Source organism: Rhinopithecus roxellana, chromosome 5 (assembly GCF_007565055.1).
Source record: "Rhinopithecus roxellana isolate Shanxi Qingling chromosome 5, ASM756505v1, whole genome shotgun sequence".
NCBI lineage: Eukaryota > Metazoa > Chordata > Mammalia > Primates > Cercopithecidae > Rhinopithecus > Rhinopithecus roxellana.
The window spans coordinates 108,325,372-108,353,190 of record NC_044553.1 but is presented as its reverse complement, the minus strand read 5'-3'; the positions used below and the strand labels follow the sequence as shown (position 1 = coordinate 108,353,190).

At 48.4% G+C, this 27,819-nt stretch overlaps 2 protein-coding genes and 2 pseudogenes across 2 annotated transcripts in view; 1 reads left to right on the top strand and 3 right to left on the bottom strand.

The window, feature by feature from the left end:
- LOC104679086 (golgin subfamily A member 6C-like) overlaps positions 1-27,819 on the bottom strand; it is a 1,122,834-nt gene that overhangs the window by 972,602 nt on the left and 122,413 nt on the right.
- Positions 412-8,601, top strand: LOC104668938 (annotated as a pseudogene).
- On the bottom strand, positions 21,865-26,026 carry LOC104668939 (annotated as a pseudogene).
- LOC115897416 (elongation factor-like GTPase 1) overlaps positions 25,973-27,819 on the bottom strand; it is a 41,081-nt gene continuing 39,234 nt past the window's right edge. The window contains exon 4 of the mRNA XM_030929844.1: positions 25,973-26,170. Coding sequence (XP_030785704.1) covers positions 26,054-26,170 — 117 coding nt within the window. The 3' untranslated portion in view covers positions 25,973-26,053. The remainder of the gene's footprint in view (positions 26,171-27,819) is intronic.

The window sequence follows — 27,819 nt, the reverse complement described above, 5'->3', positions numbered from 1 at the left end:
TTGGGATGATATGAAGAAGATTCAAGCTTGTCAAGTTCAGTTTCCCAAGATCTATTCCACAGATGAGCAAATCTCACTTCGGAGACCACTGACTGAAGGGCAGTGTGGTCCCAGAACTGTGGAGAATTAGAATATGAGGTGGAGAACGGAGACAAGCAAACCAAACCCGTTCCCCCATTGCCACCCAGAGATACTGTCAATGTTTTGAGTTCATGAGGGATATGTAGGCTTTCCACACTGTCAATGTCTGTGTGGAGGGAGTAAGGTAGCCTGAAAACTCTTGCTCCTAGGTCCCATAGTCCTCATTCACCTTCCAGCTGGAAATTTGTGCTGCGACCAGAGGAACAAGAAATGGGGTGAGAATGCTTAGGGGACTAGGTCATAGGATCAAAGATCGGCCTTACAGCAGTAATGACAGTTCCTAGGGGGACTGTGACATCACTACATTCTACTCCTCCTGGGGATGAGGGGAACCACATCAGTGCAATGACTGAGTCACTGATCCATGATGTGGGAATAGGACGTAAGGCTGGGACCCAAGTCCTTAGAGACACCAGTCCAAAGGGCCTAGAGATGTCAGGCTTGGGTCAGCAGGAAGGGAGAGCAGAGTCTGAGGCAGGGAACCCCACGAGTCGCCAGCCCAAAGTCACCAAGGGATAACTGGATATGGGGATGGGAGCTGGGAATGGGGCTGGTGGACCCAGGTCCTTGGAGAGGTGAGCCCAAAAAATTCAGGCAGATCAGTCTTGGTGTAGCAGGATGTGAGGGCTGAATATGGAGCAGGGAGCCCCAGGAGTCACTCACCCAACATCACCCTGGGTTGACTGGTAAGGGCAGGGGCTGGGCTGCTTGCTGAAGGGGGGGCTGACTGACAAGTCTTTGGTGAGGGGAGCCCAGAGGTGCCAGGGTTGGGTGGCCCAGTCCGGTATTCCTCAGGACAGTAATGGATTCTGGCAATGGTTTTGTCATTGGAGGGGATCTGTGGCTGGATTGGGGGGCCATGACCTAGTGAATTTTACCTTTTTCTTGGCTGCTGCCAATTTGCTCGTTTCTTCTAACATCACAGGGTGGGGAGGGAGGCAGGGTTGTGGCCACATCAGCGAACACCTCCATTCACCTACCAGGCAGCTGTGCAACTGAGCCAGAGGAGGCATAACCAGGACCCCATTAGAGCACAGATAGGGGTGTGGTCTTAATGTTCCAAGTCTATTGGTCAATGAGGAAGATGAAAGGGAAAGGAGGTGTGGCCAGGCGGCAGTGTGTCCAGAGGAACCTATGGCATCACAAGGAAAGCTGCCCATGCAACTGCTGTCTCCTCCCACTTTAGGAGAGGGGCGGGGCCTGCCTACTCCAGGAGAGGGGAGGGGCTGCTTTTTGCTTTAAAACTTTTTTTTTTAAGTTTGCTTTAAAACTTTAAAACTTTTTATCTTCAGATGGAGTACAAGAATTATCAGTATTACCTCAATTGAGACACAAATCCTACAAAAATGGAAAATCCATAGCATGTTTGATGATTAATGAAGTGGACTGTATTATCCAACATTCCAATAAGGTAAAATAATCACAAGATTTCTCTTTTTTGGAAAAATGTTACTCTTATTCTCCTACATTATTAAGATTTTTTTTAAAAACAAGAAACATGTCTAATATCTTTAAAAACACAAAGCTTTTGGGCTGTTTGCAGTGGCTCACACCTGTAATCCCAGCACTTTGGGAGGCATAGGCGGGTGGATCACCTTAGGTCAGGAGTTCAGGACCAGCCTGGCCAACGTGGTGAAAACCTGCCTCTACTAAAAACACAAAAACTAGCCAGGTGTCATGTTGGCTACTTGGGAGGCTGAGGCAGGAGAATAACTTGAACCCAAGATGCAGAAGTTGCAGTGAGCCAAGGTCACACCACTGCACTCCAGCCAGGGTGACAAAGTGAGACTCCACCTCAAAAAAAATAAAATAGTAAAAAATAAAAATGAAAACACGAATCTTTCAATTTAATAAGCACTGGTTGAAGACAAATACAGGGCCTGTTTTTCTAGAATCATCTGGCCTTTCTAAGCCTTGCAAATGAAACTGAATTTCTCACTTGATATTTGGCTATGACTTGCAATCATGAAAACCAAGAATTGTGTTACGTCACTGTGTATTGCTTTTTACCTGAATTCCACACTAGACTGGGATCAAGGGTTGACTCTTTCATGATTTGCTCCATAACCTGTGTACTTCTTTTCCCATACCAAACTAAGCTTTTTTCTAGAGTTCTACAATTTACAGTTACTAGACAAGTGTGGTTCTGAAAAATGTAACCTCTGGATTAGCAGCACCAGCAGAACCTGAGAAATTTTTATAAGTGCAAATTCTCAGGCCCCACCCTGGACCTGGTGAATCAGAAACGCTGGAGTAGGGCTCAGCAATCTGTGCTGCAGTAATCCCTCCAGGTGTTCAAGAACCTCTGGCATACAGCAGGTAGAAAAATGTTTCCTTCTGTAGGTCCAAAGCCAGGGATACCATATGTTCTGTCTTGATATGAAACAATGACATGCAACTAAAAGACATAAATCTCCTTCCTGCTCCCACCCTTCATCCGATGTGAGTTATGAGTTTTATGAGTTAAACAAGAAAACAAGCGGCAATCATAGATTCTGTTTAAAAAAGGTATTTACAAGTGTCAGTTCTCATCCAGCCTGATCTCACTCAATACCATTTACACCCTCTTACCTCTCAAGTTTTTTTTTTTTTTTTATACTTTAAGTTCTAGGGTACATGTGCATAACGTGCAGGTTTGTTACATATGTAAACTTATGCCATGTTGGTGTGCTGCACCCATCAACTCGTCAGCACCCATCAATTCATCATTTGTATCATGTATAACTCCCCAATGCAATCCCTCCCCCCTCCCCCCTCCCCATGATAGGCCCCGGTGTGTGATGTTCCCCTTCCCGAGTCCAAGTGATCTCATTGTTCAGTTCCCACCTATGAGTGAGAACATGCGGTGTTTGGTTTTCTCTTCTTGTGATAGTTTGCTAAGAATGATGGTTTCCAGCTGCATCAAGCTACCAATGAGTTTCTTCACAGAATTGGAAAAAAATGCTTTAAAGTTCATATGGAACCAAAAAAGAGCCCGCATTGCCAAGACAATCCTAAGTCAAAAGGACAAAGCTGGAGGCGTCACGCTACCTGACTTCAAACTATACTACAAGGCTACAGTAACCAAAACAGCATGGTACTGGTACCAAAACAGAGCTATAGACCAATGGAACAGAACAGAGTCCTCAGAAATAATACCGCACATCTACAGCCATCTGATCTTTGACAAACCTGAGAGAAACAAGAAATGGGGAAAGGATTCCCTATTTAATAAATGGTGCTGGGAAAATTGGCTAGCCATAGTAGAAAGCTGAAACTGGATCCTTTCCTTACCCCTTATACGAAGATTAATTCAAGATGGATTAGAGACTTAAATGTTAGACCTAATACCATAAAAACCCTAGAAGAAAATCTAGGTAGTACCATTCAGGACATAGGCATGGGCAAGGACTTCATGTCTAAAACACCAAAAGCAACGGCAGCAAAAGCCAAAATTGACAAATGGGATCTCATTAAACTAAAGAGCTTTTGCACAGCAAAAGAAACTACCATCAGAGTGAACAGGCAACCTACAGAATGGGAGAAAATTTTTGCAACCTACTCATCTGACAAAGGGCTAATATCCAGAATCTACAAAGAACTCAAACAAATATACGAGAAAAAAACAAACAACCCCATCAAAAAGTGGGGAAAGGATATGAACCTCTCAAGTTTTTTAAAAAGTGCCTTCACAATGTAAGTCGCAGGCACACTAGCAGTTCTATAACAAAACACCAAGTAGATCAGAATGTCCAAACTTACTAGAGAAGAAAAGTGGCATCATTGGCTATATTTTCATATTGCATTCAACAGGAAATGTAAGTTTTGAATTCTTTTCACCTTCACACTTCCAAGTTAATAGAATTAAATCAGAATACTCCTTTCTTTCAAGTCCTCTAGCCAGGCAAAGTTTTACTGTATTACTTCTTGCTTTAAATGGATATAAAGCAGAGTCCTGGTAGGCACATTTCCTATGCCTGCAAAGACGCAGAACTAAACAGTTCCATCTGTTCAATATTAACAAAAGTCCTGTAAACTTTGGATGGTGAGTGTAATACTCCAGCACTAGCACTAAAGCCTCAAATATGAAAAGATACCAAGAACTCCACTAGCAAACAAAATGAGCTCTTGTCAGGAGTGGTAGTTCCCACCTGTAATCCCAGCATTTTGGCAAGCCAAGGTGGGAGGATCACTTGAACTCGAGTTCAAGACCAACCCTGGCAGCATAGTGAATTCACATCTCTACAAAAAGTTTTAAAAATTATCTGGGCATGGTGGCACACACCTGTAGTCCTAGCTGCTTGGGAGGCTGAGGTAGGAAAATTGCTTCAGCTCAGGAGTACGAGGCTGTGGTAGCTATGATCATGCCACTGCACTCCAGCCTGGGTGACAGAGCAAGATCTAGATAATTATAGTCTGTCCTGCTCCTGTTTACATTAAAATCATTAAATTAAAATGCTTTCAAACAGCAGGATAAAAATTAAGTGAAAAGTGACTTTGGAGGTTGGCCAGAAAATAGGCAATGGAGAAACAGGTACTTCCCACAATAATTAAAATGACCAATAAGCATATAAAAAAAATTTCAAAGCCAGGTGCAGTGGCTCACGCCTGTAATCCCAGCACTTTAGGAGACCAAAACGGGTGGATAACCCTAGGTCAGGAGCTCGAGACCGGCCTGACCAACATGGTGAAAACCTGTCTCTACTAAAAACCACAAAAATTAGCCAGGCATGGTCGTGGGCATCTATAATCCCATCTACACAGTGGGCTGAGGCAGGAGAATCATTTGAACCCAGAGGGTGGAGGTTGCAGTGAGCCGAGATTGCACTGCTGCACTCCAGCCTGGGTGATAGAGCAAGACTCCATCTCAAAAAAATAAAATAAATAAAATAAAATAAAATAAAATAAAATCTAAAACACTAGAAACCAAAGAAGTGTAATGAAAACAATGAGATTTTCTCCTTAAATACCAGCAAAGAGGACAAATGGAAGGGGGACACTGGAGCTCTGCCCCTGTTGGTGGGAGTATAAACTGAACCAATTTTTCTGCAGGATAATTTGAAAATTTCTATTAAAAATCTTAAAACTGTTATATGTTATTTTCCTCCAGAAACTCTATTTCTAGGAATTCAGCCCAAAAATGCTTGCTTGCATCCATTAAAAAATATGTATAAGAAAATTTGCTTCTGTGGTGGCAATAACTTAACATACATTGAGCTTTTAAAAATGATGATGCCAAGAATATATTTACTGACATAGAAATATGCCCAAAACATAGTGACAAAAGACTATATATTATGATTCTACTTTTTAAAATGTTTATATGCATACAAAAATATACAAAGCAATAAACCGGAATGTTTTGATTGGCAAAATTAAAGACTTTTCTTCATATTTGGTCTTCCAAATTATTACAAAAAGAATGTGATTTTCTTTATAATCAGGGAGAAGTATTCTTTTCATTTATTTATATTTAAATTTTTTCTTTTCCTTATTTTTTCTCATGTATGTATCGCATATACTCTAGAGAGCTTGAATCCCTACTTCTTGAGGTCAATCAGACCATTCCTGTCTCTAGCTACTTGCCTTTTTTGGACATTTCAAATAAACGGAATTATACTATATGTGGTCTCATGTCTGGCTTTTTTACTTAGCTAATGTTTTTCAGGTTGGTCCGTGACATATAACAGGTTTTGGTACTTTGTTCCTTTCATTACTGAGTAGAAGTCCATTGATGGATACAGCACATTTTGTCAGCAGGTAACATTTTAAACTTCAATTTCAACTTCCTGTGGTCTAAATGAATCCCTCAGAACACAGAACTTACAGGAAAAGCTGCTGTGCATGTCAAAATAACTACTTATCAGAACCAGCTTTGTCATAAGGAGCCTGAACTGTTGCAGACATTTTCATCATTTTGCAACTTCTTTTTTTACAAGCAACTTTTGAAGCACATCAGGAATTTTGAAGCATCTGATACATCCATCGAATAAGTATGGGCATGTGTCTGAGTGGACAAGTGAAACCATTTATGCTACACTGCATATTTTTTCTTCACCCAGACTGGACCAGGGAATCTCTCAGTTTAGAGTACGCTGTCTCCATTGACAAAGCGGAACAGTATTAAAGACCCTGCTGCCTTTGTTATGCAGATTCAGAGGGGAGGCCCAACAGCAAGGGTGGAGAGGAAAAAGAGAGGGGAGCTTGTGGAACAGGAAGCCCCCCAGGGTCCAGGCATGACTCCCAGCTGTTGAGGATATTGTGGATGGGGAAGTGCTGATGGTGTCCTGAGGCAGCCTAGCACCTCCATTGGGCCCAGAAGGTCTTGACTTTGGATGCTTACCCATGTTCCAGAAGTGTTTTAAAGCTGTTTTGGCTTTTGTTCTTTTCCTAAATAATCATTACTTGGTAGTTACTTATTAATCTTTCTTTGGGAGAGGGATGGGGCTTTAAAACTGAAGAACATAATTTTCATTAAAATATCAAAAATGGAAAAAAGTTACTTTGGAAACAATTTGCTATACAAACCAAATGGCAGCTGTTGAGGATCTCAATAAAATAAATGTTAAATGCATTTGTTGCTGTTAGAAGAAATAAAGAAATAAAAATTTAGAAGAAATAAAGAACAAAATGCATTTGCTGGCAGTGGTACCATTTGCCTAAGTTTGGGTCGCTGTGTCATCATACTGTGGTGGGGGGTATGTGTGGTGTATATGTGTGAAACTTTTCATCTCAGGCTGGATCATAATCTTAGCTGCAGTTTTCTTTCCAAATAGGGTTACAAAGTAGTAAAACATGGGCTTGGAAGAGACATACCTGAGTGAATCAGCACAGCTTACAGAAAAACCCAATAAAACTAACTTTTATTAATCCTGAGGTAGGTTTTTGAAACAACAGATAAAATTATTTACTCTAAGAAGCTGATTATGATTTTGAATCAATAATACATACAGTCTTGACCCTTTTATATATATATAGAAACAGAGGTTTCATCCAGAGAACACCAAAACAGTGATTTTTTTTTTTTTAAGACAGGGTGTCACTCTGTTGCCCAGGCTGGAGTGGAGTGGTGGATCTCAGCTCACTGCAGTCTCGACCTCCCACCTCAGTCTCCCGAGTAGCTGGGACCACAGGTGCCACCGCACCTGGCTAATTTATTGTATTTTTTTTGTACAGATGAGGTTTTACCAAGTTGCCCAGGGTGGTCTCAAACTTTTAGGCTCAAGCAGTTCACCCACTTCGGCCTCCCAAAGTGCTGTGACTATAGGCATGAACCGCTGTGTCTAGCCTGCAGTGACTTTTTAAAACATAAGTTCAAGCATCTCTTCTTAACCCCTTTAATTGGAAGTATCTATTCTCTCATTCTCATCTTTGGTGTTCCCCTAGAGTTCACATCTGTCTGGATGTACAACGTATACTTCAAGTCAAGGCTGGGTGCAGTGGCTCATGCCTATAATCGCAGCACTCCAGGAGTCCAAGGCAGGCAGATTGTTTGAGTCCAGGAGTTCTAGACCAGCCTGACCAACAGGGAGAAACCCCATCTCTACTAAAAATACAAAAATTAGCTGGGTGTGGGGGTGCATGCTTGTAATCCCAGCTACTCAGGAAGCTGAGGCAGAAGAATCACTTGAACCCAGAAGGTAGAGGTTGTGGTGAGTTGAGATCATGCCATCTCACTCCAGCCTGGGCAACAAGAGTGAAACACCTTCTCAAAACAAACAAACAAAACAAAACATAAAAACAAGAACAACTTTCTCCTATCTAACCTACTGAATGAAACCCAGATCATTTCCTGTTTCTCCCAGTTACAAGGCACTGTTACAAGGTTCAGACTATCCAGAAATAAAAAGACTGGAAATAGCAAAGGCTATGCATTTGTGGAGTTTTAGTCTGGAGGATGTTGCCAAGATAGTTACTGAAACAATAAATAACTACTTGTTTGGTGAAGGTATCTTGGAGAGTCATTTCATGCAACCTGAAAAAGTACAGAAAGAACCCTTTCAAGACTGGAATATTCCATTTAAGCAGCCATCATATCCATCAGTGAAACGTATAATCAGAATTGGCACTTACACAAAAGCTACGGATGGAGGAGCAATTTAAAAAGAAAGAAGGATGACTCGGGAAGAAATTACCTTAAAAAGGAATTGATGATGATTTTCTTCTTTTATTTTACAGAAAATGGAAAGTATTTCAAAAATGAATCATCAGACATCTACAAAAGGCCAGGTTTTACATAAGAAGAAAAAGGTTTTAGGCACTCCTAACTCTCCTGAGAAGACTGTGAATACCCAGGGCCCCACACCGGTTTGTACATCAACATTTTTGGAGAGCTGAAAATCTGAAGTGGCTGAAATGAATGCAGATGGAGATAATGAAATAGTTTTCAAACAGCCCATATCCTGTGTAAATGAAGAAATACAAAAGACTCAAACACCTACACATTCACAGAAAAAAAGATGAAGAAAAAGCAATCAGTGATTTTCAATGTATTATATATAAGATTGCTTTTGAAAAACATTTTTATGAGAAACATACAAAAAATTAGCTGGGTGTGGTGGCCCATGAGGCTAGTCTCTTCTACTCAGGAGGCTGAAGTGGGAGGATCACCTGAGCCCAGGAAGTTGAAGCTACAGTAAGCCATGATCGCACCACTGCTCTTCAGCCAAGTCAAGTCATTACATTTGTCTTAACCTATTCTAGGCTGGCTTAAGTGGGATTTGTAATTAAGAATACAATAGGCAATCTCACAGACATCTAAATACAGAATTCAAAATAGGACAACACCATGGAAGGACTGGGCTGGGAGGTTATTTTTCCCTCCTGCAGGCCTTCACTCTGGACTTCTGCTCCATGCTTGTGCTTTGCTCTGCAGATGAACATTTGGCACGTGCTCCAGGCTCCTCCAGCCTCTGAGGTTTTGGCTTGCCCTGGCAGTACCCCTGATCCCAGTGTTACTGGACCTTTCCATACAGAAGCTCCTCTGCAAAAAATCTATCCAACACTCTCTGTGTCATTTCCAATGAGCAGGAGAGAATCTGGTCTGCCTAGCAATGAGGGTGGGAGTTCCCTAGTTGTCCCTGGATTTGTAGTGCTGCCCTTTCCAAAGACTAGAGGAGGAGCTGGATATACAAAAAGAGGGAGGGGAATCAGTAATACAGTCTACTTCAACAAGAAAATATAAAGTAGAGGCGGTGGTTCATGCCTATAATCCCAGCCCTTTAGGAGGCTGAGGCAAGTGGATCACTTGAGCTCAGGAGTTCGAGACCAGACTAGGCAACATGGCAAAACCCCATCTAATAATACAAAAAATTAGCTGGGCATGGTGGCACATGCCTGTAGTCCCAGGTACTTAGGACGCTGGGGTGGGAGCACTGCTTAAGGCCAGGAAGTAGAGGCTGCAGTGAGCAGAGATCATGATGCCACTGCACTCCAGCCTGGGTGACAGGGTCAGACCCTGTCTCAAAAAATAAAAGTATAAACTGGAAACATCTGTATGCATGACTGAAGTCATTCTTTCCATCTATTTTTTTCTACCTTCCCTTTTTTCTCTCTAAAACACTGTATCTTAAGCTTTTCCCTATGTTACTGAGTACTCATAAGCGTTATTTGAAGGGTTGTATCAGAATCTATTATCGGGACTCATTGTCATTTATCTATCTGCAGTTGCTGGGGATACTGTCTTTTCTGCCACACTCAGTCACCCTTCTGACCTTGCACTGTGTCCAGTTATCTACTAATACACATACTGGTCATTTAGGACTTAAAGTTAAGAATAGTTATCATAGTTTCTAACACTTCAAAAATAATGTGTCTTCCTAAAAATAGAATGACTTGGTGGTTATACTTTTAAAGCAAAATAGACAAATTGATGTTGAAATTAATGTTTTGCTTTCTTCTTGTATCTATTTTCACTTCTCTGTCGTTTTGATGGATAAAGTTTCATTTGGAAGGATTTTTATTTCAAAACAGAAATAGCATATGACATGAGAATTGGAACTCTGAAAGGTTCAACTTTCTGGTTTACTAAGTTTGTCACAAAAGCTACTAATAGTCAATCATGATTGGCCTGTGTTGATAGTGAATTAACATTATGTACAACTTAAGCACTATACTTGCTATCAGATATGGAAAAACAGGTGGTGTGTTTGGAAATGTATTGGGCTAGGAGTCAGGAAGCTTGACTGTTAGTCCCAACCCTGCTTCTTCAGCTAAGCACCCCTAGGCAATAATTCAGCAGCTATTTCTTACATACCTAATGAATTTCAGGCTTTGTAGTTGGGCTGGGAATATAGACATAGATATTGCATTCATGATTTTCCAAGGCTCCCCTTCTCACCCCAGCTCATAGTGAGCTTTCTTATGCATTGTGTAAATTTGTCTCCTAATAGGCCTCTACTCTCTCTCCAACCTGCTTCCCAGGGCAGTTGTAAAGATCAAATGAGGGAGAATATGTGTGGAAGCAAATTCTAAATGATTTTAAAATGCAATAAAAATATAATCCAATGAAAATTATTTAAAGATCCTTAGAATTTTAAATAAATAGTATATTAGGCCAGGTGCCGTGGTTCACACCTGTAATCCCAGCACTTTGGAAGGCTGAGGTGGGTGGATCATGAGGTCAGGAGGTGGAGACCATCCTGGCCAACATGGTAAAACTCTGTCTCTACTAAAACTACAAAAATTAGCTGGGCATGGTGGTGCATGCCTGTAATTTCAGCTACTCAAGAGGCTGAAGCAGGAGAATCACTTGAACCAGGGAGTTGGAGGTTGTGGTAAGCTGAGATAGTACCACTGCATTCCAGCCTGGCAACAGAGCAAGACTCTGTCTCAAAAAACAACAATAACAATGAAAAGTACATTAACCTGAATTCTGTATGGTTTTGATTTTAAATAAATATGAACATTTTACAATGGACCACTGATATGGTTGGAAATATTGGCTTGATTATTCTCCAAGAAAAGGATCCAGTGGTTTGTGTGATGAATTTTCTAAAGTTGTTAGCCAAAAGACACCAAAACATTTTTTTTTAGTTGAGTGACTGGATCAGTCCGAGGAACATTGACTGTGTAATGGAGAAATGTCTTCTGTGTTCACTAACAGCTTGCCTTTGTTTGATTCCAGCTGCAGCATATTATGAGTGATGAGATCTGTGTGCAGGTGACTGACCTTTACCTGTCAGAAAACAATAATGGGGCCACTAGAGGCCAGCGGAACACACAGAACTCAATAAGCCTCCTGTAGTCAATGTATCTGTGGAAAACCAAGCAGCTAATGTCAGATGAGAAATGTTTAAGGTGAGAGTTGCTCATGTAGTCAAAGACCTTTTTGGTGACAATGTAAGTTGTTAGGATTCTCTGAATCAGAAGTTAAAGCCAGGGCACTTTGACCTGTGACTCTACTCCTGGAACATTTTAGAGTTCCTAATGAGTTCACCAGAGAAATACAAAGTGGAAGTAACCATCTTCCTGGACAATCTATTTTGTTTCTTTCTTCCCTTAAAAAAACAAACAAACAAAAAAACTAGTTATGTATGATTTTTACAATTTTGTATTCTTCTTTTTCTGTGAACATTTTTCATAGTATGCTTTGTAAATATTATTGTTAGAAAAATGTTGGTACATGAAATCCATGGTCATGATCATCATAGAAAATAAAACAGGCCTGGCACACATGGCTCTCACACTTGTAATCCCAGAACTCTGGGAGGCTGAGGTAGGCACATCACTTAAGACCAGTTTGAGCAACATGACAAAATCCCATCTTTGCAAAAAATACAAAAATCCAAAAGTTAGCCAGGTGTGGTGGCATGTGCTTGTAGTCCCAGCTACTCAGGAGACTGAGGTGGGAGGATCGCTTAAGCCTGTGAGGTCAAGGCTGCAGTGAGCCCTGATTGTGTCACTGCACTCCAGCCTGGGTGACAGAGCAAGACCCTATGTCCAAAAAATGAAAGAAAAAAAATGCAGATAACCAAAACAAGTCACCTTAGAATTCTTTCCTGAAATTACCATAGATGACTTTTCTAGACTTTTCTATGTTTGAGTATATATTTTGAAAAAGTTTATACTACACAAATGGTTTTTAACTTTTATTTTATTTTATTTTATTTTATTTTATTTTATTTTATTTTATTTTATTTTATTTTATTTTATTTTATTTGAGATAGGGTCATGCTCTGTTGCACAGGCTGGAGAGCAGCGGTGAGATCATGGCTCACTGCAACCTCTGCCTCCTGGGTTCATGTGATCATTGTGCTTCAGCCCCCCTAGTAGCTGGAATTACAGGCATGTGCCACCACACTCACTAATTTTTGTATTTTTAGTAGGGCTGCAATCCCTGTGTGTCTCTGGGCCAGCAGGCTCTCCCCTTCTCTGAACCTCGGTGTTCCCCTTCTAGAGAATGGGTAGAATTTCCTTCAGACAATACTTGTTCATATATTGGGGCCACAGAGAGGAATGAGGCATAGAGCTTTAGCAAGGAGCTGGACAGAGGTGAGAAGCAGTCAAGATTAGAGGGATGAGAGGTTCCTGTCACCTCCCTGATTGTCCAGGACCTCACTGAGTCCTCACATGCATGACAAGATCTGTCCCACCAAATCAGGGGCAAAAACCCTCAGCTCTGCCCCAGTGCTGGGGCTGCAAGAAGCCCAAATCTCCTCTTCGGGCCTCCTGATAGGATGACTTCTGCAAGCTCGTGTCATCCAAACAGGGAGAGTCGTTCCACACCTGTTAGGAGAGCACTGGGTCAAATCAGTTCCCTCCAGCTATGCACAGCCCGCAGCTGCTCTCCAAGAACCCCTCAGCCAGAGAAGGCACTAAGTGCCGCCCCACCCCTCAACCACAGCCTCCTGGGGGTGTGGTCAGGGGTGCCCTCCTTTGGGCTCTGTCCTCGCACCCCCTCCTACACAACTACTCTCCCTGCCAGCAGCCCCAGAGACCAGATTGGTTTGGGCATCCACCTCCACAGGCCTGAACTCTCCTACTCCCCAGAAAGTCAGCTCCCAGCACACAGGCAGCATTTCCTCTTCATTCCACAACACAGAGGGCCCATCACAACCCTCTCAGCAGATGTAGAGCTCCCCGTGTGTCCTCTTAAAGAGGCTTCACCATTGATGGTCACAAGCCACACCTCCTCCCAGGGAGTGAATTTTCTCATGTCTCCCACCAGAGCAGGGACAAAATAAAACATAAAAGCAGCATCTGTTAAATTATCAGCAACATTTCCTACTAGGATCAACTCTCGGAGTGAGCAGTATATTCCATTAGATGGATTAGTGCAGAGGTTAGCAAGCGAGGGCCAGACGGAAACTCTGTAAGGCTCTGCAGGCCATTGGGTCTCCATCACCACCTACTCAAACCCTCCCCTGCAGAAAGAAAGCAGCCCTAGACAACGTGTCAACAAATGAGTGTGGCCACATTCCCAGAAAACTTTCTTTATGGATGTGGAAGTTTGCATGTCACGTACTTCTCATGTGTCACAGATACTATTCTACTTTCCATAATTTCAACCATTTAAACACGTAAAAGCCATTCTTAGCTCATGGGCCACACAAAAACAGGCAGCAAGAAATTTGGCCTTTAGACTAGCGGTGGTGGCTGACCCCTGGATGGAGCATGAGAGCTTGGGTATGCGTCCCACCCCGGGGCTTCCAGGAGAGTGGGCACAGGCTCATGTCACCTCCACACCCATTGCTCCAGGTGAGCTGGTGCTGTATGAAGTTTGGCTGCAGATTCTGGGCCAGCTCTACCCCAAGGCCTTGGAGGACAAAACCAGCCCTGAGTTCTGGGCACTTCAGGGGCAGCTGATGAGATGGGTGCAGTGGCGGGATAAAGTTGGGGTTTGGGGAAGAGGCCTCAGGAAGACGGGGGATGACTGGACAAGGCTTTGGTAGAGCTGTGACCCTCTTCATCATCTCCTGACCCCCTGTTGACCCTCATCCTCAGACCTCTGCAGAACTTTGACCAAGTGGTGGAGGAGGAATTCTGGTGGGTCCGGGGTGGCCCTGGGTGACTGAGGGCTCAGAACAGGTTCTGCATTTGAGGGAAGGAGGTTGGAAGAAATGACCTCCCTTAGGCCCTCAGGCTGCCCAGCCCCCTGAAGTGGGATGATCCTCCCAGCCAGCTGGAACCACTGACTGCCAGAGTGGGTGCCACCTTTGTTCTGGGTGGGGTCCACCCCCACTGTCAAGGACTTCTGCAAACACTCCCCAGGGGCTGTTGTTGGCAGCGCCTGGGTGGTGCAGTCAATGTGCCAGAAAAGTTCCCCACTACTGTGGGCAGTGGCCTAGGCAGTCAAGCAGACTCCCCCAAGCAGGCACCACCTACCCCTAGCCTGTTCCCAGCTGCCTCCCACCAACCCTAGAAATGATGCTGGGGGCCAACAGAGACTGAACTTAGGAGCACAGGAGGCCAGGAGACCTGGGACAGAGAACAGGAGCTGTGGGGAGGGAATCTTCCTTCCTCCACTTCCCACTGCATGAGGGCCAGACAGTGGCACCTCCAGGTCCTGGAATGACATGTGTGGACATAACTCAGTTTCCCCTTTGTCTTGTGGCCTTTCTTCTCCCTCCCCCAGGCCCTGGTGGATGTGGGAGGAGATGCTGCACCATCCTGGGTGCACTCAGACTCATTCCTCACTCCTGGCCTTCACTCCCTTTCCTCCACACACAGGTGACCCCTCATGCTGCTTATCTCTCTGCTGAAACCCAAACTCCAAACCTCTCCTCTCCCTGCCTTCACCTTGCCCCATGGCTTCCACAGACAATGCCTCAACCCTGAGGAATGAATACGGAGTTCCAACACCACTGACTTTCCCAGGAACTCAGAGCCAGAGAGGGCCAGGGACCAGCCCGGGGTCACACAGCCAGGGGCCTGGCTGCTACACAGTGAATCAGAGCCACTGGGTGTGGGGAGTCTTCCAGGGCAGGTATGGGGCCACTGGGGCAAGGTAAGGCAGGCTTCCAGGGCAGAGACTGAGGCCAACCCCTGCAGCCCCACTGCAGGGGGGAACAGCAGGATAGACAAGGGTCTTAACTTAGAAAGCCCCATCAGCTCCTGTGCCCATCAGGACACCATTAAGGCTTGGCAGTGGTGGAACCCAGGATGGTCTTTGAACCCACAATCTGGAATGGGGAGTGAAGGACAGTCCTGGCACAAAGGCTCCCCTACTAGCAGGGAGTGGGCAGGCCCAGTAAGGGGACCCCAGGAGCCCAGACCATGAGCTTACCTGGCCAAAGAGAGCAGAAAGCACGGAGACATCAAAGAGGGTGGGTAGAAAGACAATCACATCATGGTTGACTGCGGCCAGCACCAGGTTCCTCTGTACTTCCGGAACACACAGGCCTCTCCTTCCTATCCCTGAAGCGCCCCTGCCCCCAGCCCTACACCCTGAAGACCAGCCTAATAGATGCATTTGTCCTGGGTCAGCCCTGCTGTCCAAGCAACTGCAATTTCTCACTAGAGAGCCAAGGCAGGGCAGGGTGTAGGAGGGGTCCCTGGAAGATGCTCCCCGGAATGCCCTGATGCCTAAAACATTCCCCGTTGGGCCTTCTCAGGGAGGGAGGGTTATGGCAGCCTGTTCTCTCCAGCCACCTGCATCACCACAGGAGACCTTACAGGCATCACGGGGGAGCATTGGCCCACTATAGCCAGGACCAGCATGGAAGCAGCCCTGGGGCTGAGGGGCTAAGTGGGCTCTGGGAGATCGTCACTCTCTCTTCAAGCTTTGGTCTTCTGGCCCTCTATAAGCCAGGCTGTTTCAGGCCTTGCACAGAGACAGAGTTCAAACACAGCTGGTGAGCACAGCGTGCTTTAGAGACGGGGTACATACCTGGGGGTGGGAGCTAGGTACCAGGGAATGGAGGCCGTGGGGCTAGCGTGGCCTGTCTGGAGGTAGCACAATGGGACCTGCACCAAATGAGGAGAGAGGGTCCACCTGGAAGAGTGGACCAGTCAGATGGCCACCAAGCTGGATGGCCACCACCAGAGCCTGCAGGACAGCAGAGGGGCTGGGAAGGGACAGAGGACAGCTGAGGGACAGGGAACATGGGTTCCTCCATACAGACATGTGAGTCTTCCCTAAGTGGGTGTTCCCTGTGTGGGTGAGAGGGCATTCAAGACACACCTCCAGCCCACCTCAAACCATCTCAGGAGGCCACCACCAACTCACACAGGCAAGTTGCATTGTCACAGTGACCCCAGAAAAGCACAGCCCTATCCTTCAGATGAATAAACAGAGGCAGAGGTGCATCTCACAACCAGGAGCTAGGACTCAGACCCAGGTCCAGCTGCAGTGCTGCCTCAATAGCTCCACCTGCACCTCCTCCCTGACTCAGTTCCTGCTAACAAGTCAGCACTTGAGTACGGGAGAAATAGGTGCTATTATCCCCTGTCCGGCTGCTGGGGAAAGAGAAGCAAGGCACAGATGACTTGCCCAAGGCCAAAGTGACAGGGCTGGCTCAACCTCATCTGTCTCGGCCAACAGATCCCCATGGTAGAAGCTTTACTATGATCCAAACCTGGAGGGTGCAACTCCTTCCAATGTCCCACCCAAGGCACAGAGCATGCAGCCCCACATTTGGGGAGGTGACAGTGTGGGGAGGTGACAGTGTGGGAAACAATCTGGCTAGGCAAAGTCCTCATGGAGCCCAGTGTTCCCTAGGGCCAGGAGAGCACTGGAGAACACCCTGACACCCATTGGAAACCTGGAATCCACACCTGCAGGAGATCAGGAGACGGGTTCAGCCTCCGATGCACCTGCAGCAAGGTGAAACAGGCACAGGTGGATGCCCTGCTTCCAACCAGCCTCAGGTGGGCAGGAAGCAGATCTCCTGCCTGACCTTTCTCTCCTGCCTCCCCCAAGCAGAGGAGAAGGGTCAGCCACCCATCAGGCCATTGCCCAAATTGAAGCCACGGAAGCACACTCCCAGGCGAGTGTGACCCCTGACTACCCCAGGTCCGGCCCAAGGCAGTCCTGTCTCTGGTGCAGAGCTTGTAGACAGGAGATGTGATGTCCCCAAGTTGCTCTATAAACCTCTTATTGAGGATAATCAAGGAAACAGGCAAGAGAATCTGGCAGGAATGAGGGGGACCAGGGGCAGGCAAAAGTCAGTTTGGGCCCAGGCCTGGCCCCTGGAAGGATGGTGGATGAGGGGCCAGCCACGGTGAAGGGGAATGGATGGCCACGGGCTGGGTGGCCAGGGCTGCTAGCTCCTGCAGCCCCTGCAGAATGTCCGCCCAGGCCTGGCTCTTCACTCAGCCTTCTGCCTGGAGCCACAGGTGCCTTGACACTGGTCTCACATAGGGATGGTGGTAGGAAAGGCACTGTGGGCACCTAAGCATGGGACAGAGGAGTATCATGCCCCAAAGAGACCATAGAGGCCCAAAACTTAAGCAGACGTGACACCATCAATAAACCCCCTTGTCCTGGGTCACATCAATTAAGTCAGTGCCTACCCTGACCCTGCAGCTGCAGCTCAGTCTGGTTGAGACTCACAAAGAGACGTTAGTGCTGGGCAGGGGGCCTGGCCCAGCCTGCAATGTCCAGCAAATCTGTGGGCTGGACAAGAATCTCTAAAGATTAGTCCAGGACAAGGACAGCTGTGTCTGGGCAGGGAGTGAGGGCAAGGCCCAGGGGCAGGAGGCCTGAGGACCTTTACCTAGTTAGGGTGCCAGGTCAGGACGTGCAGAAGAGAAGGTGGCATGGCAGCATTGTGTCGGAGGCCAGGCTATAAACCTAGGGGCCGCCTTGTCAAGCCTAAACCATGTTGCCGCCCAGATGCCATCCTTCAAATGTGAGGCCGGGCTGGGAGATTCCCCAGACCCCTCATCCCTCCTGCCCCAAGCCAGTTCCCATCCCTCACCAGAAGGAAAGGGAACTCTTCTATGGGCCACAGCATGCCAAGTTCTCTATCACCTGAGGGAACAGGCAGGGGGAAGGGAGTGCTGCAGTTGGGTGGGAAAGAACCCACGTCCCACTCTGTCTCTACTTGACAAGTGACCTCAGACAAGCTGCTTTCTTTGCCTGGAGCCAAGGATAGAGAGTCACAGGGGAAGGACCTGGTTTAGAGGGCTCCACCCTGGAGCCCAGAGCTACCCACAGAGAAAACCCCCCATCCTCCTGGTTCTGCTCCCAGCTCACGCTGCTGGGATAACATCCTCCCCATCAGAGAGGCTGTGGGAGGCAGAGGCTGACCCTTGCTCTTTCAGGCACCTCAGTGGGTTTGGGTCCGCCTTCATCATGATCAGGGAGTGGGTCCCCGAGATCACAAAACCGAGGGGCAGCTTCTCGGGCTCCAGGTGCTCCAAGGCAGACCCTGCAGAGCACCAGAGATAGAAGGGCATTGGGGAGGCCAGGCGTGGTGGTTTCAACACTTTGAAAGGCTGAGGTGGGTGGATCACGAGGTAAGGAAATCGAGACCATCCTGGCTAACACGGTGAAACCCCATCTCTTCTAAAACTACAAAAACTTGAACCCAGGAGGCAGAAGTTGAACAGGGCTAGGACCTGAGCTCTGCCTGGCCATCATGACTCTGAGTCAGGTAACCCTATGTCTCAGTCTGTCACTCTGTCTCATGGGGGATGTCAGCATTGCCTTTGGAGTCAAAGTAGGTAAGCCAGGGTAACCAGAGTTCCCAACAGGGACCAAGACCAGAAGATGAAGGGGTCGGGCCTGTCCCGGAAGGTCAGTCTGGACAAGGAGCTGTGTGACACTGGGGCAGCTGAGGGTCTGCCCTTCAGGTTATAGGCATCTGGATGTTTGGGTCATGGTGGGAGATCCCTCACGAATGGCTTAGTGTCCTCCCCAAGGTAATGAATGAGTTTTGGTTTTTTTGTTTTTTTGAGCCCAGAGTCTCGCTCACAGCCCAGGTTGGAGTATAGTGGCACCATCTCAGCTCACGTCAACCTCCACCTCCCGGGTTCAAGTGACTCAATGAGTGAGTTTTCTATGAGTTCACAGGAGAGCTGGTTGTTTAAAAGAGCCTGATGCCTCCTCTCTCGTTTCCTCTCTCACCATGTGACATGCCTGCTCCATCTTTGCCTCCCGCCAGGAGTAAAGGCTTCCTGAGGCTTCACCAGAAACCTAGCAGATGCTTGTACAGCCTGCAGAACTGTGAGGCAAATAAACCTCTTTTATAAGTTACCCAGTCTCAAGGCCAGGAGTGGTGGCTCACATCTGTAATCCCATCACTTTGTGAGACCAAGGCAGGTGAATCACTCATCAGGAGTTCAAGACCAGTCTGGTCAACCTCGTGAAACTCTGTCTCTACTAAAAATACAAAAGTATTCAGGTATGGTGGTGCATGCCTGTAATCCAAGCTACTTGGGAGGCTGAGGCATGAAAACTGTTTGAACCTGGGAGGCAGAGGTTGCAGTGAGCCGAGATCACGCCATTGCCCTCTAGTCTGGGCCACAAGAGCAAAACTCCATCTCAAAATCCTGTCTCTACTAAAGATACAATTAGCCAAACATGGTGGTACATGGCTGTAGTTCCAGCTACACAGGAGGCTGAGGCAGGATAATAGCCTGAACTCAGGAGGCGGAGGTTGCAGTGACCTGAGATCGTGCCACTGTACTCCAGCCTGGGTGACAGAGCTAGACTTCATCTCAAAAATAAATAACCCAGTCTCAGTTATTCCTCTAGAGCAATGCAAAGTGGACTCATACAGCCTCTGTGCTTGGTGTCCACTGGACCTGACACTCAGGGAAGGGCTGGTCTTGACTCTGCCATTAACAGCCAGATTATGAGAGAGTTGGTACCCTGCTCTGCTTCAGTTTGTCCTCTCTCAGCTGAGCAGAACAGGGATAATCGCTTCTTATGTGGGCCACAGGACAAAACAAAGCCCTGAGTCCCACAGGAAGGTCGGTGGGCTACGTCCAAGGAAAGACAGACCTGGAGCTGGGGCAGTGTTTTATGTCCCCGGGGTGGCAGAGGGACATGGAGAAGATGCCTCCTTCGTGGACAAGGGAGAAGGAAAGATAAGTAGAGAGGTGCCAGACACCTGCCTCAGCCTTACCTCCCCCACCCCACACCAGGCCCATTCCCACTTAGCCCCCAACTCAGGCTGCACCATTCTCCTTATGGTCAGCATGACTTCCTGGCCAAGCTGACAGAAGCTGACAGCTTGGATTCATTAGGGACAGCATGTAGTGTAGGTGATGTGCAGGACGGAATTGGAGAGGGGACACGGGATCCGTGTTGTCAGGTCTGGGGCTACCAACATCATACCTGCCCTGGCCGTGGAGAGACCATCCTGGTCCATCCTGCCTGATGTGGCCTCTAATTCTAAGGTCTCTGAGTTCCAGGCCAGGACTGGAGCCAGACTCCCCTTGGGGACAGGGGACATAGTCCACATAGACATCACTTGTGCTTTGCGCAAAGCCAGCTGGACACATGAATGGGAGGGGCCCTGCTTGAGAGTAAAACTGGGCCTGCACTACTCAGACCTGCCTCTATGACAGGACAGTCCCATCCTTCCACTCAGACTCCTGTGCTGGAAACCTACCCTGCCAGGGAGTGGGGAAGGGGTGGCCTGCAGTCTCCCTTCAGTCTAGAGCCCCTTCCACCCAAGTGAGCTCCATAAAAAAAGATGCAGAAACATCAAGTGCTCCTCCCAGCTGCTGGCTACTTCCTGGTGTGGCCTCCAGGACCCTGAATGAGTCAAGATGGGACTGCCAGCAGCTGGGGGCAGGGGGAAAGCTGGGTCCCCAGGGTGGATGCCTAGCAGGAAGAAGCAGGCATGGCAAGAGATGGGCCCTCAGGGCTGAGCCTCTTCTGCCCAGGGGGCCTTGGTGACACACCTGCTGCTGAGTTTAGCCCAAGGAGTCAGGGCCTGGTGCCAAGTACCCTCTCTGCCTGTGAAGACAGTCCTGGGATCATTACCCCTCTGCCCAGGGCTCAAGTATCCAGGCTGTGGAAGGGCCAGCAGTCAGAAAGAAGGAGGCCATGGATGTGGGTCCCCTAGCAGTCAGGGGCCTTGGTGGACAAAGCCCCTATGAGGGGGATGAGAAGGAAAGGAGACTGAGCTGTACCCCCCACCGTGAGATCTGTGGTAACAGGTTCCAGAAGGGGCCCTGGGGGAGACCAGCATGACAGGAATGGCTACAGATGCCTTTGGGCACCTACTCTGCAGGGCTGGGCCAGCTGGAGGTTTAGGGCCCACATCAGAGGGGTGGGCCGGGCGCCACAAGGAATGAGGCTTCGTCTGGTAGAGCTGTGACCCTCTTCATCCTCTCCTGACTCCCAGCTGACCCTTGTCCTCAGACCTCTGCAGAACTTTGACCAAGTGGTGGTGGAGAAATTCCGGTGGCTCTAGGGTGGCTCTGGGTGACCCAGGGCTCAGACCAGGGTTCTGGGGTTGAGGGCAGGAGGCTGGAAGAGATGATCTCCCCTAGTCCCCCAAGGCTGCCCAGGCCCCTGAAGTCTGTGATAATCCTCCCACTGTCCGCCAGAATGGGTGCCACCTTCTGGGCGGTGCCAGCCCGGGCCCTCATGTGGGACTGTGCATGCCAGGGTCTGCACACCCTGGGGGAGGCAGGCCCCCTCCCTCTGTCCATCTGCCTCCTCCCTTGGGCTCGCTGCCTCCGCATGCCCTGAGCTGAAGCCTGCCTCCCCTACTCATGGAGCCCTCCAAGGTGCTCCTAGCCCCAGCTCTCTGTTCCTGCGGCACTTTCTGGGCCCAGATTCTGCCTTCTCAGAAGTCGGGGAAGTAAGGTCCCACCTGGTTATAGCCTTCCTGCTCTGCTCTAGGCACTCCGAGCCCTAAAGTCTCCAGCCTGCTGGATGCCTTCATCTCCAGCTATGCTGTGGCTCTCCTCATCTTGGGTCTCCTGCTCATCACAGTTGCCATTGTCCTGGTGAGTGTCTGGCTGGGCCCAGGCTCCTTCCTGAGGAGCAGGTCTTGAGCCTTTGAGTTAAGCTGAGGGGTGAGCCGGCCCCATTTACACCCCTGATTTCCCCACCCAAGCCCAGCGTCTCCTCATCCTCCAGCTGGGACCATGGGGTTTGGGGCCAGGGGTATGGGCCTGATCCCAGTGTGCTCGCCTTTCTTGTCAAGGTGCTAAACTGGAGGGCGTGCCTTGGGTGCTGACTTTCCCAGGAACTCAGAGCCAGAGAGGGTCAGGCACCAGCCCAATGTCACACAGCCAGGGGCTTCTTCCCTCCTAGACCCCAAGGACTGGACTTGCAGGGCTGGGACAGAGGTGGGGTGGGGGAAAGCAATGCCTTGTCAACCCACGCAGGGAGCCCCACTACCACCCCCAAGGTGCATAAAGTCGAATACCCCTGCTCCCACGTCCATGCCCACTCAGGGCCCTGCTTCAAATGCCTGGCACTCACTTCGGCCTCCCGCAGTCCATGCCACAGGTATCGGTCTTGTTTAGAGAGGGGAAAATGTTGTCCAAAAGCTTCCCCTAGCACACACAGCTAGACCACCAAGAGGTCTTAGGTGCAGCTGAGGGGTCCACAGTCTCTGCTGCCCCTTCTGCCACTTGTGGTGACAGGGAGCACGCTTTGGAGAGGGAGAAATGAGAGTGAGCTGGGTGCTCACACATGGGGCACAGCGGACTAGGGAAGGGTCAGGAGGAGGAAAGGGCAAGGTCTGATCCTGTGCGTACACATCACAGAGCCCGCGGAGTCAGGAGACCCAGGGCCAGGTCCCATCTCTGCGGCTGCTTAGTATGTGACCATGGTTAAGTCGTCTCCCTGGAATCTCCATGCTCGTTGCATGCTGCATGCATCTTCTAGAATGAGCCCGGACCGTGGCTGGCCTCATACTTACTGCGTAGGCTGCAGACCCACAAGTGCTTCTGCAAGGGGCTTTGCTTCTCCTCGTAACAGTGGCATAGGTTGGCCACATGCCCGGGGGGGTAGAATGGAGCAGCTCTGGAGGTAGCAGGTGGGGGCTAGTCTTGGGCTCCTGGCCCAGACAAGGCAGGGTATACCTCAGGGTCACAGGGCCTGGCCCGCTCTCTAGCAGCCCTTGGACCACAGGCTGCCCAGCTGCTCCCCCACAACCCATACCTTTGGGCAGCCCCCAGCTGCTGCAGTTCACTGTCCAAGGATTTGCCATCGACACTGTGCTTGGCCTCACTGGAGAGGATGAAACTCAGCACTGCCACTGTGGCCTTCACATCGCCTGACCCTGAGGGACCCGTGGGTGGGGCAGGGGGTGTCACTGTGGCCCCAGCCACCTCCCTGTTGCCCTATTAACTTCAGCTCAAAGCCCACAGGCCTCCTGGAGCCACAGGTATGGTTACTGCTCCAACAGGAGCTGGCGAAGGACAGGAAGGTGAGACTGTCAATGTCTTTCTTTTCCTCATGCTCCTCCACTAGAGAAGGCAGGTTAAGGATATTGCTGGGAGGGGTTGGGGGGAGCCTCTGTACCAGGCACCAGGCTGAGGTCACAGGGTTGCCTGGGGCCTGTGGACTCAGCGGGTTTCTCATCAAACTTGGCGTTAGCCGTGAACATCAGGATCTTTTCATACTATGGAGAAAGGAGGCCTTTAGGGGTTGCCAGACCCAGGTTCACCAGCCCCTCATCCACAGCCTAGCTCCTGTGATAAGGACCAGACAGGCTGGAAAGACAAGTATGGGAGGTGCCCAGAGAGGTTAAGAGACTGGGTCACCCATCTCCCTGGGCCTAGTGCAGAGCTTCAGAGTACTGGGGGTCATAAGGTCATGGGACAATGGGGTGCTGGGTCTTATACTCACATCAATCCCCTGTCCCAGTAGCTCTTTAGTACCTGGCTGCAGAGCAGCTGCAACTTCACAGATGACTGGAAGGGAAGTCCTTACATCAGCCAGACTGGCAAACTTCACTCCTCCTTCCTGGGGACTGGCTCAGAGCAGGCCAGCCACTGATCAAGGTCACAAGGCATGGTAGCACAGGCTGAGAGCACTGAGGCCCTAACCCCAGAGAAACCTCACCATCCTCTACATCCACAATCCCCAGCCCAATGCCCCTCCTCCACCCAGACTAGACCCTGTGCACTCAACCATCTTGGCCAGTGTGCTGATCTCTGCCAGGACCCAGTTGGGACAGTCCAGATCACCACAGAACCAGAACTTCTGCAAGGGAGGGAGGCAGGGAATCAGGCTGGAGGGAAGGCTGAGGTGTGGCCAGGATCCGTGTGTCTCCCACACTGCTGTCCAGCAGGGACCCCTGGTCCCCATCATAGATGGATACCCTCTGGTCACTTGTTCTCCCCTATCACCAGGTTGTTGAGTGAACTTTCTCCCTGACCCACCCTGCCACCAAACCCTGCTCTGAGGTCTACTCCAGGCATTCATCTGCTCAGCAAACATCAATTGAGTGCCTTCTCTGTGCTAGTTCCCACTCTATGTGCTGGGGATACAGCAGGGGATAAAACAAAGTCCTCTGCCTCACACCTCTCTCCCCTCTTCCCCACACCCACACAACTCCAGCCACTCAGGCTTCCCTGCTGCTGCTGCTCAGGGGACACCAGCCTTGCTCCCCCCTCCATGCCTGCTGCACAATCTGGGTGACTTGCTTATCCTTTATTTCATTCCACTCTGACAAGTGACACCCCGTCAGACCAGCACCTCTTTTTTTTTAAGATGGAGTCTCGCTCTGTTGCCCAGGCTGGAGTGCAATGGTGCAATCTTGACTCACTACAACCTCTGCCTCCTGGGTTCAAGCAATTCTCCTGTCTGAACCTCCCAAGTAGCTGGGACTACAGGGATGCGCCACCACATCCGGCTTTTTAAATTTTTAGTAGAGACAGGGTTTGGCCATGCTGATCTCGAACTCCTGACCTCAGGTCATCTGCACACCTCGGCCTCCCAAAACATTGGGATTACAGGCATGAGCCATTCCATCCTGGTAGGCTGGCCCTTCTTGATCATACTTCCTAAAATAGCCCTTCACACAAGGAAATTTTGGGGGCCAGTGGATATGTTCATTATCTTTATTGTGGTAATTCAAGAGCCAGGAAGATTTGGTCTTTATTTGCCCAGCCTCATCTTCCCTAACCTCCAGATAATACTCTCCCAGCTATGGGAAATGCATTCATTCCTGGGGAGCCATGCTCTCTCTCACCTGAAGTTTCTACACATGCTGTTCCCTGTTTGAAGACACACGCCTCCCACCCTTGCCTCCCAAACCCTGGTACACAAACTGTACTTCGGCCAGCCAGCTCCTGCCATCTCCCTTTAAGGTTGATGGCATCCTCAAGTTGCCCCCTTAGCACCACACACAAGGTGCAGTTAACTTAACTATGACTGCCAATTAAGCCTCCGATTGCCCCTTCCCACGGCAGCTCAAGTCCTCCCAGTGCCTAGCACCCTTCATGGTATACACTAGGCGCTTAGAACGGATGGATGGATGGAGGGATGGAAGGATGGATGGATGGATAAGTTGCAACCCCAAAACTACTACTTTCTGGCTCTGGAAAGATTGGAGGTGCTTCCTAACAGTGTGCAAGAGTGAACCTGATTCTAAGCACTTTCTTCTACAAATCCCACAGCAGGGCTGGGGAAGTGGGTGTCCTTGGGAGGTCCTCTTGGGGCTGGGGAAGACCTGAAAGGACTCCCAGCTCCAGAGAAGCTCCACTTTCTGCCCCGGGAGGCAGGAGCCCCTCCTTCCGCCAGGTAAGCATGGGGACTCTAAGCCTGGCAGGCCTGCTCTTGTCTTACCCGCCCCCTACTACCCCCGCCCCCGTCTCCGGAGCGGGGTGCTGGTGGACTTTTCTCTACCAGACCCACAGCTCTCACGCCCGCACACACTGTGTTTGCGGAGAGGCCAGTGCTGACAATCTCCCCCCGCGTTTCAGGAGCCACTGGCGCCCCCGAATTCCCGCTCCAGCAGCCCACACCTCGCTTCACTCCTGGTGTCTCCTCATGGCCCCAGGAAGCCAGGGCCCGGGAATTTCTTTTTCTGGTTGAGCGGGGTCAACTGATTCCACGATCACGTGACTAACGGCCTCTGGGAGGGCGGGAGCTGTTCCAGTGAGGTTGAGAGTGGACCGCGGCCCACTGGAAGTGCCTGGGCGAAATGCTGGAGTCTCCTTCTCCTTTTCCCAGAATCCTTCCCTGGAAAAAACCAGCGCCAACCACCAGTTTAACTGGCAGTGGAGGTTATTTGTTTAACTTAAGGGAGTAGGATCCCGGGAGCCATGGGGATTCAGGTCATTGCCATGTTTTCCACTGTTAAGCGAACAGCATTATACACAGCTCCGGGCTGTGACAAAAGACATTTTAAAAACTTTGAAATATACTACACATACAGAAAATTGTACCTATTATTAATATAAAGCTTAATAAGTTTTCGTCAACTGTGGACCTCATATAACCAGCACCCAGATAAGGAAATAAACCAGATAACTTCTTCAAGTGCATGGGTATTTTATTTCATTTTGATGAATCGTCTAGGTGCCTAGCAAAAAGGGCTGTCATAATTAACATGCTCAGGAAAACTCCTTACAGCTTCAACATCAATAGATGCTTATCTTAAATTTTGCCAGTCTGATGGGGGGAAAGAATTGGTTGCTTAGATTGCAGTAGTAGTCTGCTTACTGGTAGCTTTGAGCTAATGGGTAGTCTAGAACAACTGAGTTTCTGACATTGACTTAAAGAGGCAAAAACAAAAAGACAAAACAGCAACAAAAATACATTAGAGAATAGACTAATAACCAAAGAAGAAACTGAATATAATCATCTCTTAGTAACCCCAGGATACTGGTTCCAGGAACCCAGAGATACCAAATTTCACAGATGCTCAAGTCCTTGAGCATATATATATATATGGCATAGTATTTGCATATAACCTGTACACATCCTTCCATATACTTTAAATCAGCTCTGGATTACTATAATACCTAATACAATGTAAATGCTTTGTAAATACCTGTTATCAAGTATTTATAAATTTTTGTTTTTTATTTACTTTTTCCAATTATTTTTGATGCACAGTTGGTTAAATCCAAGGATCCAGAACCTTAGGATACAGAGGGCTGACTGTAGTTTGAGCTCTCCCCTCAGTTCCATGCCTATCCCATGCACCAGGTGCAGCTGGTTTTATTGTTGCAGCCTTTGAAGTTTTCAAAAGACAGAGCTCATGACAAGTATACTACTCTATAGAATAGAAAGAAATGGAAAGTGTCCCAATTCATGGTAAAATTGAGCTCATTTCTGAAGAGTTCTTTTACAAATCATAAGCACTAGCCTGTTGAAAACAACAGTATGTCAAGTTACTAGACTATCCTATACCATGTCAAAGAAAAATTTTAAGAACATAAGACCTGTAATCATAGCACTTTGGGAGGCCAAGGCCTGTGGATTGCTGGAGCCCAGGAGTTCTGGACCAGCTTGGGCAACATAGGGAGACTCCAGTCTTTACAAAAAATTAGCCACTTGTGCTGGCATACACGTCTTCCCCGCTACCTAAGAGGCTGAGGTCAGAGGATCTCTTGAGCCTGGGAGGTGGAGGCTGCAGTGAACCATAATGGTGCCATTGTACTCCATCCAGCCTGAGTAACAGAAGGAGATCATCTCAAAAAAAAAAAAAAAAAAAAAAAAAAAAAAGGCTGGGCACAGTGGCTCATGCCTGTAATCCTAGCACTTTGGGAGGCCAAGGCAGGCAGATCACCTGAGGTCAGGAGTTGGAGGCTAGCCTGGCCAACATGGCAAAACCTGTCTCTACTAGCACCACTGCATTCCAGCCTGGGCAACAGAGTGAGACT